A 16,206-nucleotide genomic window follows, 5' to 3' on the forward strand; every position below is an offset into this window, starting at 1 on the left:
CAACAAGAGGGACTCTTAACTAAAAATGCCTATGTCACCTAAACTGCAAACTCAGTTGAAAAAACAAGAAACCAAACATTTACCAATTCTTAAATGTTCCCGTTATTTCCCTAAGTGCTCTGGATGACTATTTAGCTTAAAATGTCACACTCACCACAATAAATCCTCAGGCAATTTTCAAATGCTGTCGGATGCCTTGTCTTGATCTACAAAAAAGCATCATTCACCTTGCTTGCTCTTGTGGAGGGATTATAAGCAGGGAACGAGGATTAACACAGTTCTAAAAGTCAGAAGGTTTATACAGCAGCCAGATAACCAAAACACAGAATTAATCCAGTCATTCTGCATGCATGCTGTCTTGATAAAATGGAGACATCTCACCAACAGTCACCTTAAGTGACCAAAATTCATACTACCTACCCTTATGTACATTTTGGGTTTTTTTTTCCCCAAACATATATGTATAATGCTTGTATGCACATATATCACAGTCTGACACTTTCAGCTTTAGTATTAAAATAGTAAGGTTAATATTAAAAGTTATTCTATAATTCAGAAAATTGTATTATTGTATTTTACTGTTCTTTACTATTGAATTGTTTGTTGAATGTTCAGAAAATTGAATGTTACTACTACTTTAACCTTACATCCAACTAGATTTCTTCACAAGAAATGTCCCTCATAAATAGAAAGCAAAGCCATAAAAAAATTCTATCTAGTCTTGTGGAACAATGTTATAAAACTATCTCATATCTAGAACTTCCATTCTCTAATTCAGGTGAAGGAAAAAAAAACAAAACAAATCACACAGTACATAATAAGGAATAAAAACAGAGACCTAGCGGCGAGAACACAATGATTTTACTGTAACTATGAGCACATTATAAACATGATTTTCAGCTTGCTCACATTTGCCTCATTATTAGGCCAGGATCCATTGCCTCAGTTTTGTTTCTCTCCTGTTAATACTGAATTCTTCATCTGACTCAGTTATTTTATTTACATATATTTTAATGTCAAATATCCAAGCCTTGTATGAGGCCAAAGGAAGTTTAAATTTTAATGCATGCTATCATCATCATAAGGTACCAGGCAACTGAAAAATTTCCCTGCATGTCATCTGTCACACATCTGGCTAAACCATTGGTGGAAGCACCATCTGTGCTACCTATGAAGCTGATCACTTTGTTCAAACTGACATTATTTTGTCCAAAGTCATGGTACTAACTCTTTGGATGAACTTCTCTTTACTCTTGAAGTCAAGACCTCAGGAAACATTCACCCCAAGTCACAACAATCCTTGTGAAGAGGAAAGTTCAAATCTGACCAGAGTGCAAGGGTCTGCTCAGGTGTCTTCCTGTGCCAGCCACAAATCCTATCCACTATCCGCTGATTAGGCAAAGGTTTTCTAAAAGATGCGGAGGTGGGGATTTTCTGGAGTCAGAGTCCTGATTCTGAGACTGGGCTGTTCATTAGCTGAATCAAACACAGAGAAATCTCTTCAAACTAATCTAAAGCATATGTTTATGATTCTTTTATTTCCACATATCTGCCTTAAGACCTAGTAATTTTCTGTTCATATTTTGAAAATCTAAAGTAAACAAAAAAAAATCCTCTGAACAAACTGGCTTACCTCAATGCAGCTCAAGAGGAATTACTACTCCTGTAGTATGAATACACTGATTTTAAGCACAGGAACATCACTCTGATGAAAAGCAATGCTAATCCACAGGCAAACCAATACCCCCAAAAAAGTGATCACCAAAAAATATTTGTCAAAGACAACCCCAGGAAGAACTGAATGCCAGGTTAGAAGGGAACACAAGGATCATAATTTTTTTTTTTCTTTCTGAAATGAGAGAAAGTAACACATGGTTTTAACACAAAAGAGCCAGACTGATCTGGGCATACAGATGGGCATTTTGACCCATCCTGTCTGCAGGATAGAAAACTCCCCTGAAAAAGCTTGGAAGATCAAGTTACGTGAAATTAGAAAACTGTGAGAAGCAGCTGGAAAGATTGCCCACTGTGTCATCTGAACTAATATAGAAACCCAGACTCTTCATAGAAGGTTAAGCATAAGACACCATATTATATATCCTACTCAAAAGAAAAGGAGTCTACCAGGAAGTATCTCAACAGTGCCGAGGATTCCCAGTTAAAGGAAAGTCTTTTTCAAACAGGCTGCGGATAGTTATTCTGAAGAGATACAAAATTTCTCTAGAGATTTATAATGTGAGTACCTCGGTAAAATAACAAGAAAAACAGAAATGGTCACACAGAGACCTCGTTTTAAATGAAGCATGGAAGTGCAGCATCTCACCTATTGCCAAAATAACAGCTATGTCAGGATGGGGCCCTCAAAGAACAGATTTTCTTCATGTTCACAGGCTGATAAAGATGCCTCCAAGAGTAACTTCATTCAACTCAGGTATCAGCTACTAATTAATATCTGTTTGTCTTCTTTCTTAGTAATTCTGACAACACCTTTGCCATTCTCATGACCAAATGAAACAGAAAAACAAAATCCTGAAATGAAGATAAAGGTGGTTAATGACAAAAATGTTTCAGGGAGTTGTTATCAGATGGTGCATGTACTGGAATTCTTGGTGATTTCTACCTTTTGCAATACCTCCCTGATCTATCCCATAAGACTGGCTTAAAAATTCAATACTATCTTTTGCTAAAAGAAGTTGAGGCAATCTTGGCTGACTGTGACTTTTGTGTGATTCAAGCAATTTATTTTGAAAGCCTATTGCTACCATAATAGCTGCAATGGAATTACAACTAACGATACTGGTTATTTCTTGTAGAAATTGAAGTCATTTTTAGTCACAAGAGTAATCAAAGCAATTTGTGCCCTAATGCAAGCAATTTATAGATATCTATAACATTCTGTGTTTTACAGATGTACCAGGTGAAATTTACACTACAGCAGATCTTACCATTTAGAAAATGATGACTATCTGTATTTTGAAGAGAATGTTCAATAGCAAATAGGTTAAACATTCAACTGAATTAAGATAGCCAGGGGAACTTTCACACTTTGTGAAGTAAGTCCAAGAAACTTCATGACTTCATTTTTATTTTCAAGTTACTTTAGGTTCTCAGTAACTTCATCTACCAAATGAAAGTGCCAAAAGCAACAGATTATTCCAAGTCAAATAAATATACTGTGAATACACCAACTTCCTTGATAATACTCTAATAGCGTTATAATTTTAAGTCTTTCTTAAGAAATCTGAATTTTATCATTGAGCATATGAATGATCCTTATCAATCCAGATTAGACAGCTTTGCCACTTTTATGAATAATAAATTATTTTTCTTTAAAAGTCCTTGATGCTAGGTAAAAGTGCTGCTCTAAATCACAAATTATATATTTCATTGTAAATGATATAATAATATATTGAGTAACTAGGTAAGCAACCTTTGGAAGTACAAAAAATATCCTTGAGACATTACAAAATGTAAAATTAAACTCTTCATATTATTTACTTCTATAATGCCAGCCTAGCCTTTAAAAACCCCAATTGAAGATGACAAAACTAGCAACAACAATTTCTGTTGTTTGGGAGAGCTGTTATTATTATTTCAGATTTTGTTTCAAGTGATGTATGATTTTAAAAAGCCTGCAGTGCTTGTGTTAGTCGTAACAGTAAAATCTAAACTCATTTTTCAGTATGTCAGGCAGAACTATTTCACTATGTTTTTCAATCTAAAGTAGTTAGACCGAGGAAAATAAATCAGCTCTTCAATAATTAACTTTTAAACTTGAAGGGTTTTTTGTCCTAATTGAAACTTTAAGTTTCGCGTTTAAAAAAAATGAAAAATTGAAATGAAAAATTGTACTTCAGACAAACCCTCCAAAATTATTATTTTATATAAGTATATTAAACTACTGCTTATCACTATTATAATAACACTGTGAACAAATTAATTAATCACATGATGCTATTAAAATATTAACCAGGAACATAATCTCCTGCCTATATCAAGAAAATTACTAACCAATAAAACATTTTCACATGTTTCACAAGTAAGTGAAACGTAATTGCTTTGACTGCATTTGGGAAAGATTTCAGAAAATCCTTTAAACATTTTAATGATCCGTCATTCTTAAGCCTTTAGTTACATTTCCTATTCTTCTCTGACATTGTCCTAGAACTTCATGTTGTCACATCAGTTCTGAGAAAAAGAGCCAACTACCAAATCAAGACAAGCATTTTCTACAGCACCAAGATGTTTTCTCATTTAAGTACTGACCTAATCTGACCCTGCCTGTGAGTGCTGACAGAATCAGATCAGAAGGTGATGTGATTGCTGGCTATGAAAAGCATGATGCATGAAGGCAAGCTCATAAGCCTGTAGCTCCTTGCTGTGCTGATCTACTTTAATCAACTTCTAGTATGATTTAGATGTTCAGTTCTGGTTGGGTATTTTTGGTATTTCTAGTGGCATGCAGGTATATTAAACAACAGGCACACTCTAGTCCCATTTCAAAACTGAATCCAAGAAATACTTTATTCTATATTCCTTAAATACTTTCATTTGTTCAAACGAAATTCAAGCAAAAGATACTTTCAAAAGATAACTCAAAGCTCTCAGTAAAGAAAAACTTGTAATGCAGATTCGACAACAAATCCCTCATCTTCCAGCATGGTACAAGTGTTCCAAAAGAGCTTTAGAACTACCCAAAAAGCTTGGCTTTCCTCAAGGAAAAAGCAGATAACTCTTTCCTCTCTCTCTGCTCTATTTTAGATATGAACACAAAGCTTCCATCCAGACTTTGACACTTGACACAAAAAGTTGGACAGAGCTTAACTGGGACTTTGTCCTTGTGAACCATGGCACAAAATGAGATGATCAGCAGAGTAATTATCTCACTTCATGTCCTAGCAATTACTGCTGCTGTAAAAAATGACATTTTCACTGACATAAAATGGTACTTGAGCTAGAGGCTCCTGAAAGGACTGATTAGTTTAATTATGACATAACTTAGGTCCCATTTAGTTGTAAGTTATCAGTGGATGGAAATAAACTGATTCTGCCCTTAAAGAACATATGGAGATGACAAAGTGAGAGCAGATTGATCCATCTTTAGTATAAACAAAATAAACATGGCACCATATAAACCTAAGAATACTCTACGGAGAAATTTTTTAAGCTGCAATTCTAAACCCTCTGGGGAAAAAACAAATCAGTCCCTCAAAATATTGTATTGAGACAAATAAAATGCCTTACTAACACAGAAATTCATCTTTGTTGAATCTATTCAAGTGACTTGTGTTGCTGTAATAAACCTCTCAGAATGACACACAACATGATGCCAGCATTACATTGCTTTCATCCTCAGATGCAGCAGTGTGGTTTCCCCATCAAGTGCAAGTGGAGAATGGACCCCATTTGCCACCTCTGAGCTGGGATATATCAGCACACACTCCAAAGCCTGCTCTTCTTTGTAGAAAACAAACCATTAAAGCTATTAGGCTGTATAATAAACAGTCCATTGTATATCAAAAATCCACAATTTATTGAAACTAATTTATTGAAATTTATTGAAAATAATTGAAACAATATTTTCCCTAACTATAGACTTACACAAAATTATTTTTATTTGCATTTGCATTTGGGAAGATCCTAAATGAATGTTTGTTGCCAAAATCCTGAACCTTTGGAATTGAACTTTTTGAGGTGTTTCTATGCATGGCCCATTTCACATTTGAGACAAAACTGTAAGACAGATTTTATTCTGCTTCCCTCCAGTAAAGTTATTAGAGAATCCAAAGGAGGGGTGACTGGCCTTCTTCAAAGGCTACGACTGTTGAGATAATTTGGGAAATTTCATTTCTGCAAATAAAAAAATTTTCTTCTCATTCTTCTCTTCCTTTTCTTCTTGTAGACTGCATAGAATTCAAGGGCATTTCCTCTGTCACATTAGTAATTCAGAAGAGGAAGTTGCACAAGTAATGGAAAACTACAAAATTTCTCCTCACATGGCAACTGTTGTATTCAGAGTTATATTCCCTGGAATCTGAAATCTACAACTTGAACCATGAAACTCCTAGTGACAATTCATAGAGCTGCTGCCAAACTAATTGATACAATTCCATCTGGTAAAATTCTGTAGTACCCATTGTTTTCAATAACATTGAAAACTGTATAATTATTAGGAAGAATTTTTTCACTGTGAGGGTGACAGAGCACTGGAACAGACTGCCCTGGGAGGTTGTGCAGTCTTCTTTCCTGGAGATATCCAAAGCCCACCTGGATGCATTCCTGTGTGATCTCCTGTAGGTGACCCTGCTCTGGCAGACGGGTTGGATGAGATGATCTTTCGAGGTCCCTTCTAACCCCTAACTTTCTGTGATTATATTGCTTAACATTTGTATTTGGCTATCATCTGCAGTCAGGTCAGAGACATACCCCATTTATTCCAGACAAGAACAGGACTATAAACCTGACAGCAGATATCATAGCTTTCAACTACTTGAATGTTTTGTTGAGATTTTTGAGAACTGGGATGATTATTACAGTGACAGTCTACTGGAGGAATAGAAACAATGGAAACAAATTTCCCTTATGTTTTTGTGAAAACTTGTTTGGTTTTTTTGGGTTTTTTTGGTTGGTTGGTTGGTTGGTTTTTTTGAGAAAAGATATTAGCTTCTTTCATAAGGTTTTCTCATTACGTGGATCTAACAAAACAGGAACAAAGAGAGGCAAAATGATACAAAGAGGTAGCAGAAATACACATCATCTTTACTGAAGTCCAATAGTTAGTCATCCAGTGTCATAACAAGGCATAGTTAACAAAAAGAGAGGATAAAACCAAAGTTGCCATTTAAACCCAGGATGTGACTAACCACTGCACTGACAGAATGTCTGTTTGCAAAGCACAGCTGACAGCCATGCAGAGGAGGCCTGGACCAGCCTTCTGGAGAGCATTATCTAGTAGCAGTCTTAGAAAGCAACTGATAGAGTCCAACCATTTCTTAGATGCTTATGGTTAGACTACATGTAGAGTGCAACAATAGGTAGAAAAAACTTCTTCAGAGTGGGTGGACAACACAAACACCAGGAAGCAGATGTGATTTTCGTGATTTTGATTTTCACAAGAACCTCAGAAATGTTGGCATTAGAAAGCACTGGTTTATTTTGCCTTGAAATACCAAAGCAATATGATGGAATTTTGGTCAGAACAATCTCTTATACATTAAGCCTAATTTTGAAATGTTCAAGATGACAGTCTTAAATAAAGTGCCTGGAAAGATGACAGTTCAGAGTTGCCAGAGTTTTGGCTGCTTCTTTTAGTTTCTTGGGAAAAAAAGTTCAAGATGATTCCTACAGAGTTCACAGCAGCAAAGCCAGAAAACTCTTAAAAGCTGAGATTCAGAAAAATAAACTATTATGCTGAAAACAGCCAAACCATGTCTCTGTCAGAATACACAGAAATGCTTGGTCATTCTTTCTACCTGTCTTGCATATATCTCTGCTTTCTGTAAGCACATAATTTACCTCTCTACAGTCTTGACAGTCTTGGATACAGAGAAGCACATAGGGGGAAACCAAACTGAAGGTAGTACCAACTGCTTTTTCTTCTGTCTTTGTAATAGGGGATCTGATAGTCTCCAGTACTAGAACTCTAGTACTAGAACTACTAATAGTAAAAAAATCTAATGTTTTCTGGATATTTTTTAGTTTATGCCTGCCCTAGAAACAGAACTCTGCACAAGTCCCAGGGCAGACAATGCAGGATTTCTTTCCACCAACTTAGTCTGAGACAAAGAAAATGACAGATTTCTAGACAAGTAGGGAAATAAACTTACCAGACACAGCACATGGCTGCTCTAGAGTAGAGCTAAAGATTGCATAATCAGCAGAAATTCAAGTGTTTTTTCTAGCAAAAGATGCTTTTGCTTTTAGCAACAAAATCTATATGTATCACAGACATCTCTAATCAAGTAGTCACAGTTCACTGTGAAATTAAAACTCGTCCTAATTTGTCTCCCTTTGACAGAGAAACATTGTTCCTCTTCTTTCTTTGACCTGCATGGTTGTGCAGCTGTTTCACAGCCAGCATAAAGGTGCACAAGGGTAGACTTATGAAGGAGTGCTGAAGTCTGAACTGAAGAACCAACACCATGGAAAGCAAAATATGCATTTTTATGAAGTCTTGAGCAATCTCAAGATGCACTGGTTTGATCTTTAGTTTTGTTTTTGCTTTTGAATAGCATCATCAATTACCAGTAAAACTCCAGCTCTCTAAAACTCTGAAGGAAAAAAAAACCCCAAAAACAAAATACACAAATATACACACAAAAAGAAAAAAAGAAAAAAAAAAATAAAAGAAGAAAAAAAAACATGCATCAAAAGGAAAAAATATTCTAAAAGCCTCTTTGGAGCATGTCAGCATAGAGAATAATCCTAGTAAGTTCAAAGGCTTTTGCCAGCAGCCATTTAAAAAGGTGGATGAGTTCAGGGTTTCCAATTTTCTCATCTTCCATCAGAGAAAGTGAAGTGCATGAACACTCTTTAGCTAGCCCAGACAAATAAGGATCTTCAGCATAAGTATTCATTTCCACTATAACAAGTTAATATTCTGAAATCTTTATACAGATCAGAACTATGTATAATGCCCCTAGGGTCTCTCAGACAAGGGAAGGACAGCCTACATTAAATAACCCACGTTTCTCCCAGCCACTGAAGTTGTGAAGAGGGAACACAGGAAAGATCTAAACTGAACACACCAAGACATTTCTTCTTCCTCCTCTACCATAAAGCAAACCAATCTACAAGCTACTTCGGTGATTTATGAATCCTACAGAATATACAATTTAAATCTGTAACTTTGCAGGGAAAAGTCACATGTTCATTCAAAATAAGTATCTTCTACATATACACAGCCCAGGCTGGATAGGGGATCTTATCTTCTGCAAACACAGCAAATGTCCAATTTACGCTGCTGGCAATGGATAGCACTACCAAAGCAAGTTACCTGAGATTTCATGTGCAAGATTTTCCTCCTTACTTACCTCTGAAAATGCAAGAGGTAAGTTATCTGTTACCTGTACTTGTGAAAGATGAAGATTTCCAAAGTACTTCTGCATCTAAACTATATGTTCCACAAGTGTCTGCACACACCCAGGAGCTCAGTTATAAAAATGAGCAGATAAAGTAATGGGAGATAAGGCTGATTTCTGCAAAGTAATTTTCAGAGGAGATAAAAACCAAAAGCTCACCAGGAAGCTAGAGATGTCATTTTAGAGACAGACTGAAGCTGAAAAACTAAGATTGTTTAATTCATAGACCACACAAATAAAAGAGTACCCAAATGAACATAATTACCCTCTTTTATTACAAGACTGTTCAGTAGAACTGAGGGACAAAACACTGAAACAGAGCTCGTATTTTCAGTACATAGTTAACTGGACTCTGTGATTAAAACTGAGACATTTACAATGGAAATAAATTATACTAAAACACCTAATCATATAAAAAATCTTTAGCAGGTTTATAGGGTTTCGTTTAATAAAGGAAGGTAGAACTTCACAACAAAAGACAAACTAACTGCTAGTGCTAGAAATTTTCCAAAGGAAAATATCCTCTAGGTACCCATTAGTCTAACAGTGTTTCTATTATTAAAGAACTTGTCTCTGACTTAAGAATTCAATTCCTCTCTTCCTGACTGATGCTTAAAATTAGAGTGTCATCCAAAGCATGCTAATGATATAAAAGTTATTATAATGAAGAGTACTAATAATATCACCAAGTAGCATGCAATATATACAGCTAAGTCTTTGTAGCTATGGAGCTGTGCTCATGGAATTTCAATTCTTTAAATACATAAGATTTTCAGACAACAGTCCTGTTTTCACAAATGAGACCCCAGAGTTGTAAAAATACAATCTCCACATTGCTTTCGCTAAAACCTCACAACTGCCTCAGCATTTGGACAGTACTTGCTGAGCCTATTAAAACACAAAACATTATTTCCTTTGCAATACAGCAGTTGAGTTTGCTATCTTCAGAAAGAAAATCTAGTAGCATCAATTACTGTATTACATAATCCCCATTTTTGGACCTCCTTTCCAGTATTGTAAAAATCTGGGGTTTTTTAAATACTTGACCTTACTACTATGATTGCTTTAAATATTGAGAATTAACATTTCCAGGTACCCAAGTTTAGTCAGGAAAAGGATAGGATGATGACATTTGGTACCATGTTGTTTCTAGGAAAAGCAGTAAAATTCTAACTGTAAAACTGTAATGCTTTAATGTATTCAGAATTACATTCTCTCAGCATCAGTACCATTCAAAGCAAGAGAAGCTCCAGTATGTCAGGTCATGGTAACACAAATAACAGCATCCCCATACAAATCAGATCAAGTTATTATATGCCTTCTTTCTGGTTTGCTGACTTTTGACAGTTTGGGATTTTTTTCTTTCAGTACCATGCTGAAGAAAGAGTTCTGTCACATTTTGGCCAAATGTAGCACATTGTACCAAAACTGAGAGTGAGCTAAAAACTGTTACCACAGGATTAACATAAGCAACTTCCCCAGCTGCAGCTCAAAACAAGTAATTGTTATACTGTAAGAAGTCCTACTGAAATAAACAGTGTCATTTAAAAGTACTCATTAATATTTGGTATTAAATGTATAATATTACACTATGGCAACCTTGAACCTTACACTAGTACAAAAAATGAGCCATCACTTTCCTAATACAGTGGAAAGCTGCAGATCTGGATTTCCTACAACACCTGCCATTAAAGATGACTAGCAGTTCTTAAGAAACACTTTTTCTTGGATTAAAATAAGAAGATAAAGCATTAAGTGATGCGAATAACAGTGATTCAGAATTCTTATTCAACACCCCTAGTAAAATGGTCTGTGATGGTATATTGTCTGCCTACTTTTTTCTTCACATTTTTAGCAGCAAGGAGAAATATACTATAGATGTGGCACCCTTCTAAGGGACATTCACAGCCATACTTCAAAACTACTAAAATTTCTTCAAGAAAAAGATATAAACAAAGAAAAAATGGGGCCATTATGACCAAGTTTTCTAGAGTGTCTGAAAGCATAAATGAAAGACATTCTGCTGTCCGTAGGCAATGCCTGTTACTCATATGTGTAGCACACAGAAAAGATACGCCTTGCAGCACTGAGCATCATAAAAACAGATTTTGTGCTGCAAATTACCCACAAAATTGTGTACTGCTAGCTCTTACCCCACAGGAAGAGCAAAGGAAATCAGAATTTAAACTCTGTCCGCAATGACACCTACTGGAAGAGAGAGGATTGATGACTCAGGCTCACATCTGCCCTTCATACTCCTCAAATTCCCTCATTGATCTCACAACACCAGTGGGCTTATAAAAGCATCCTTAAGAGTGAAAATACATTTAGGAAGTAACACCAATACCAGTTTGCAATTTTTTTTTTTTTTTTATGAACTTCAGCACCTGATACACATTCACTGCCAAGCCCCAGGAGAAGCCTCAGTTTTGGGAGAAAGGCTTATCTTTTAAGATTACCCTAAAAGTTGAAGGAGTTATAGACGGGCCACTAATTCCCCACGTAATCATCACCTTTTAAACGTGAGCTAAAGGTCTACCTGCTGCAGATTAACCTCCCCCGCAGCCCAAGTACTTCAGGGCACACACGAGATTACTCCTACTCCTCCTCCTCCTCCCCCCCGATGGCCCTTTTGACATTCAGGGCCGGCCGGGGCCGCGCAGCGACCCTCAGGCTGCCGCGCCGCCCAGCCCCGCGCAGAAGTTTCGGCACCGGGGATCACGACCCGACCCGTTAGACCCGACAGCTAAAATTTATTTCCAGGCTGTTTCTACCCACGGGAAAGCCCGGGAGGTGGAGGGGCGATGGAGGGGAGGGGGGGGGGGTGAGGAAGAGCTGACTGTCCTTGCTGTATCTCGATCCGCTCCCGCGGATGCCTACAGCCTGGACTGGACGCGGATTGCCGGCGTAGCCCGGGACAGCACTTGGGGCAGGCGCCGGGGGGTACTCGCACCCCTCTCCAAGGGTGCGGGAGGAACGGGCGGGGGACGGGATGCGGAGCCGGGGCGGCCGGAGGGGGCTGGGTTCCCGGGCTCGCGGCGGGATGCGGCCCGGCGGCGGTACCTGATGATGTCGTCCTGGTGCCCCAGGTAGAATTTCTGCCGGTGTTCCCGGGGGCTGTACACCACGCCGACCCCCGCCACGAAGTAGACGATCTCCTTGGCCGCCGTGTAGTAGAGGTTGTTGCGGCACTGGTGACCCCGGTAACCGTAGACCCACTCCAGCCGCAGGTGGCAGCTCGGCGCGCTCCGGTCAGCCATGTCCCCCCGCCGGGTACGGCTCTCCCCGCCGGAGACCCCGCGGGAAGGGGGCGACGAGTCGGCCGCCCCCTCCGCCCGGCTCGGTGTCCGCCGCGCTAATCCCTGGCCGCCGACATGAATGCCCGCCGCCGCCGCTCGTCCGCCGCCGCCGCCTCACAGAGGGCGCCGCCGACCGAGCCCGCCTCGCCGCCTCGCGCCGCCAGACATGGCTGCACTGAGACACCGCCCGGGACGCGGAGCGAGGGCGCGGCGCCGCTCCGGCCCCCCCCGCGCCCCGGACTGCGCCTGCGCCGAGGGCAGCGCCGTCAGGCGGCCGGGCGGGCCCGCGCGGCGGGAAGAACGTGCGGCGGCGGCCGGTGAGCGGCGGGAGGTGCGGGCTGAGGCGCTGCGGTGAGGAGATGGCGGCGCGGGGGAGAGCGGCCCCTGGGTAGTGGTGGGTGGGGGGAGAACGGGCTTCACTATCGCGCCTGCTTGGGTTCGGGGCGGGCTTTTTTAGTCACAGTTTCCTTTTTTGTCTTGCGTGGTTGTGTCTTCTCTCCCTTCGGCAAGTGTATATCGCCGATATACGTTATATCGTATAACAGTATATGCCTTCCCTGTAAGTTTTATATTTTTACCGCTTCTTCGAGGAATTTCCCCGTTCCTTGGCTGCCGCCCGGCTCTCGGCGGCCGCTGGGCTGGGTGGATCCCTGCTCAGCACCGTGTGGCAACCACCCCCCACTCCCGGCCCTCCTCACGGGGAGCCCGGGGAGCCCAGGGACCCCCCCGCTCCTTATCATCCAAGAAGAAAATGTCAGCTGTAATTTATAATGACTGATGTTTAACCCCCTAATCCCACCACCTGCTTCGAACACCACAGTAAAGTCGAGTCCCTACACATGCCCTGGTTTCCTCACCACAAAACTTTAAGTCCTTATGTGTACATGGGAAAGTCACCATTTTGCAGTATCACAGATGAGGAAGTGACTTCTCTGTGCTGCAGGAGGCAGTAGTGCAGGGGGTCCCCACAATGTCCAAAATTTTCATAAGGAGAACATGCTCCTTCCCCGCTTTGTCACATTACAGAGCACCTAGCTGGCTAAATACATGTACATTACATGATCATGCTAACAGTTTTGCTCTATAAACTTGAATACTTGTTCTAAAAGCTCTTGGATAACTGGCCTGGTTTGACAATTGAAAATAAAGCCAGTCATTTTCCTGTAACTTTCAGCAGATTTGGCTTTCCAAATCAAACTTGTCAATCTTAAATCTCCATTTCCTTAATTTCTACTTCTTGTCTACTATCTCATTGGTCAGACTGGCATTTCTTCCACAAATCATCCCACTGGTTACCTAATGTTGAAGACAGTTTTCACGCTACTCTATTTACCTATTAGTTAGTGGCAGTTTTTACCTTCAAGTCTGTCTTGAGTAAACTTCATATTGTGTTATTCCTTTAAATATTTAGTAAAAAAATTCTCATGCATTTAAGTGTTCCAATCAATTAGCGTTATATTAACGTCTTTTCACAGTCTAGAATACCAAACAGTGGTATTTTTCTCAAGCTCTGACAGTGAGGGTTTTCATACCAAGTTCAGATAAAGCTTTCAGTCCCACACATTTACTGAAAACAACACAAGGCACATAACAGAATTCTGCAGTGAGACTGAAATATTGAACTTGATTCAAATATACAGATAAGGAAATTCCCTTTTCAAGGAAAGAAGGAAGGAAGGAGGGAAAGAAAGAGAAAAAAAAGAAAAAGGCTTTTACCTCTAGTCAAGACAAAAATGTCTTGGGTAGCCATGTTTTCTCTGGAGTCCCCATGATGGGAGACTAGCCAGGAAAACAGACCAGAAAATTCCCAAGTAGCTCTTAGAAGTATAAAAGGTATAATTCTTTCTAATCTGATGCTAACTCTGTGTGGCTTTTAGGTGTTGCTGTCCTAGCTCCTTTCATGGGAAAGGTGGTAACAGAAAAAGTCTTGTAACAGTTATGCATAGTCTCATTTGGCAAATAATCCAGAAGAGAAGTGAACGCCACATTCCTTGTTGAAAAACAAAACCAATAATTTCTGCATTGCTTCCCTTTGAAGTCCATAGAATGTTTTGAATGTCAATATACATTTAATCAAACTCCTAGTAAGATTTTGTGCATTTCCATGAAGCAGCAAATATATTGATGCTAAAAATAACATTACAACTGCAAGACTGTTCCCTTCATAAACCAAAGGTTATGAGAAAGTAGGTTCAGAGAATACTGAATGTACATGATGACTGAAGTAACATGTTTCAAGATTTTAAATGTTAATTGGATAGATTATCAGCAGACATAGGCATTTGATACATATTTGACTTCAGCTGTTGTAAAACCTCTTTTCAAAGTGGGAGTATTTTTGTGGTATAAATTAAGAACAAATTTATTTTCTCTTTACTGCACATTTACTGCATATGTAAACACTAAAGTACAAAAACACATAGTTATTGTGTCTCTACTTCTGCTCTATATAAAGATATACTTTTGTTGAGTTCTTACTTAAAGTGAAATTCTGGACCTCTTGAGAGCAATACTAATGTGTGGTATTAACTTCAAATTAAAATTAAAATTTTAATTTTGTGGACTTATTCACCACTCAGAAATTAGGACAAGAAAGTATTTTGTTAGTGAAAATAAAGAGGCTGTTTTCATCTGCACATTGCAAAACCACTGTTACCAAAATGGAAAAGAGAAAACAGCAATCAGGAAGAAATTTTAATATATGATGACATCAGCTGTAACTCGAAGTTGCAGATTGCATTTTCTGTAATGAACAGGAGAACCTAGAACTGTAGTCAGAAAAACTACAAATATGCAATGCAAGGACGATGGGAACAGCTGTATGTCACACACCACACAGCATTTCCTTTTGATTGCTCTGGAACTGACTACCACCTCTAAGATGAGGAGATGCCTGAGAGAAAATTGCAAGGGGAAAACTATTTGTTGTTGTAGTTTGCTAACCTGATGCATAAGGAGTGCAAGTGGAAAATTTCATACTGGGCATCTATTTTTCAGGAATAGGAAGTAGCATAGTATCCAGACCTCTTCCTCTACCCTTACTGTGTCTGGCATTCCCACTCGGCTCTGACACGCATAATTCCTTTGGCCTCTGCCAGCCTGGACATCTCCAGTCAGCATCACTGGCACCAGGCAGCCATCTCAGCCATCACATCCATCGAACCATGAGCACCCACGACGCCCCACCACCAGTGTACACTCAGGTACACGTTGCACATGTACACTAGGACTCCGACACAAGTCCTTCTCCGCTCCTTTCCGTGGCAGATCCACCAGCGGAGCGTGGGCTGTGCAGTCCAAGGTCTCCCCCCGGCCCGCGGCTGCCCCCGCCTCCCGCCGCCCCAATGCCCGGGGCGCTGAGCCCCGCAGCGGGCTCCGGGCCGGCGCTGTCCGCGGTGCTGATCGCCGAAAGCGGCACCCAGGCGGCATTGGCCGGGAGAGGAAAGGTATGTTGGGTCAGGCCTGTGGGTATAGTGGGAAATAAACAAGCTTTTTAGCCAAATAAGGCATTATATGTACGTCCAGTAAGGATTTTCACAAGTGAAATAAAGTGTTTAGCTGTTTTGCCTCAGCTGCCCGTGATGGGGTTTCTGTCTCTCCTGTGCTGTCAGATACATTCCTGCAAAATGTGTTCATACTCATTAGTATAGAGTGACCCAAGTACATCACTTCTCTAAATAAAGAACAATAAGTGGCATTTTAATGTCTCAGAACACGTTTATAAGAAGAGATACTTCATAGCATATTGTAAATATATTTATAATGTATATCACGTTCAGCTAAATGGAACGAGGCTTAAAGAAATAATTTCTTAAAGACATGCTCTT

General features: G+C 39.7%; 1 protein-coding gene across 1 annotated transcript in view; it reads right to left on the reverse strand.

The window, feature by feature from the left end:
- Positions 1–12,340, reverse strand: part of EML5 (EMAP like 5) — a 90,793-nt gene extending 78,453 nt beyond the window's left edge. Inside the window, exon 1 of the mRNA XM_030452089.1 lies at positions 12,144–12,340. Within this exon, the coding sequence (XP_030307949.1) occupies positions 12,144–12,340 (197 nt within the window). The remainder of the gene's footprint in view (positions 1–12,143) is intronic.
- Between the last annotated feature and the right edge of the window lie 3,866 nt (positions 12,341–16,206).

This window comes from Calypte anna, chromosome 5A (assembly GCF_003957555.1).
Source record: "Calypte anna isolate BGI_N300 chromosome 5A, bCalAnn1_v1.p, whole genome shotgun sequence".
Classification (NCBI taxonomy): Eukaryota; Metazoa; Chordata; class Aves; order Apodiformes; family Trochilidae; genus Calypte; species Calypte anna.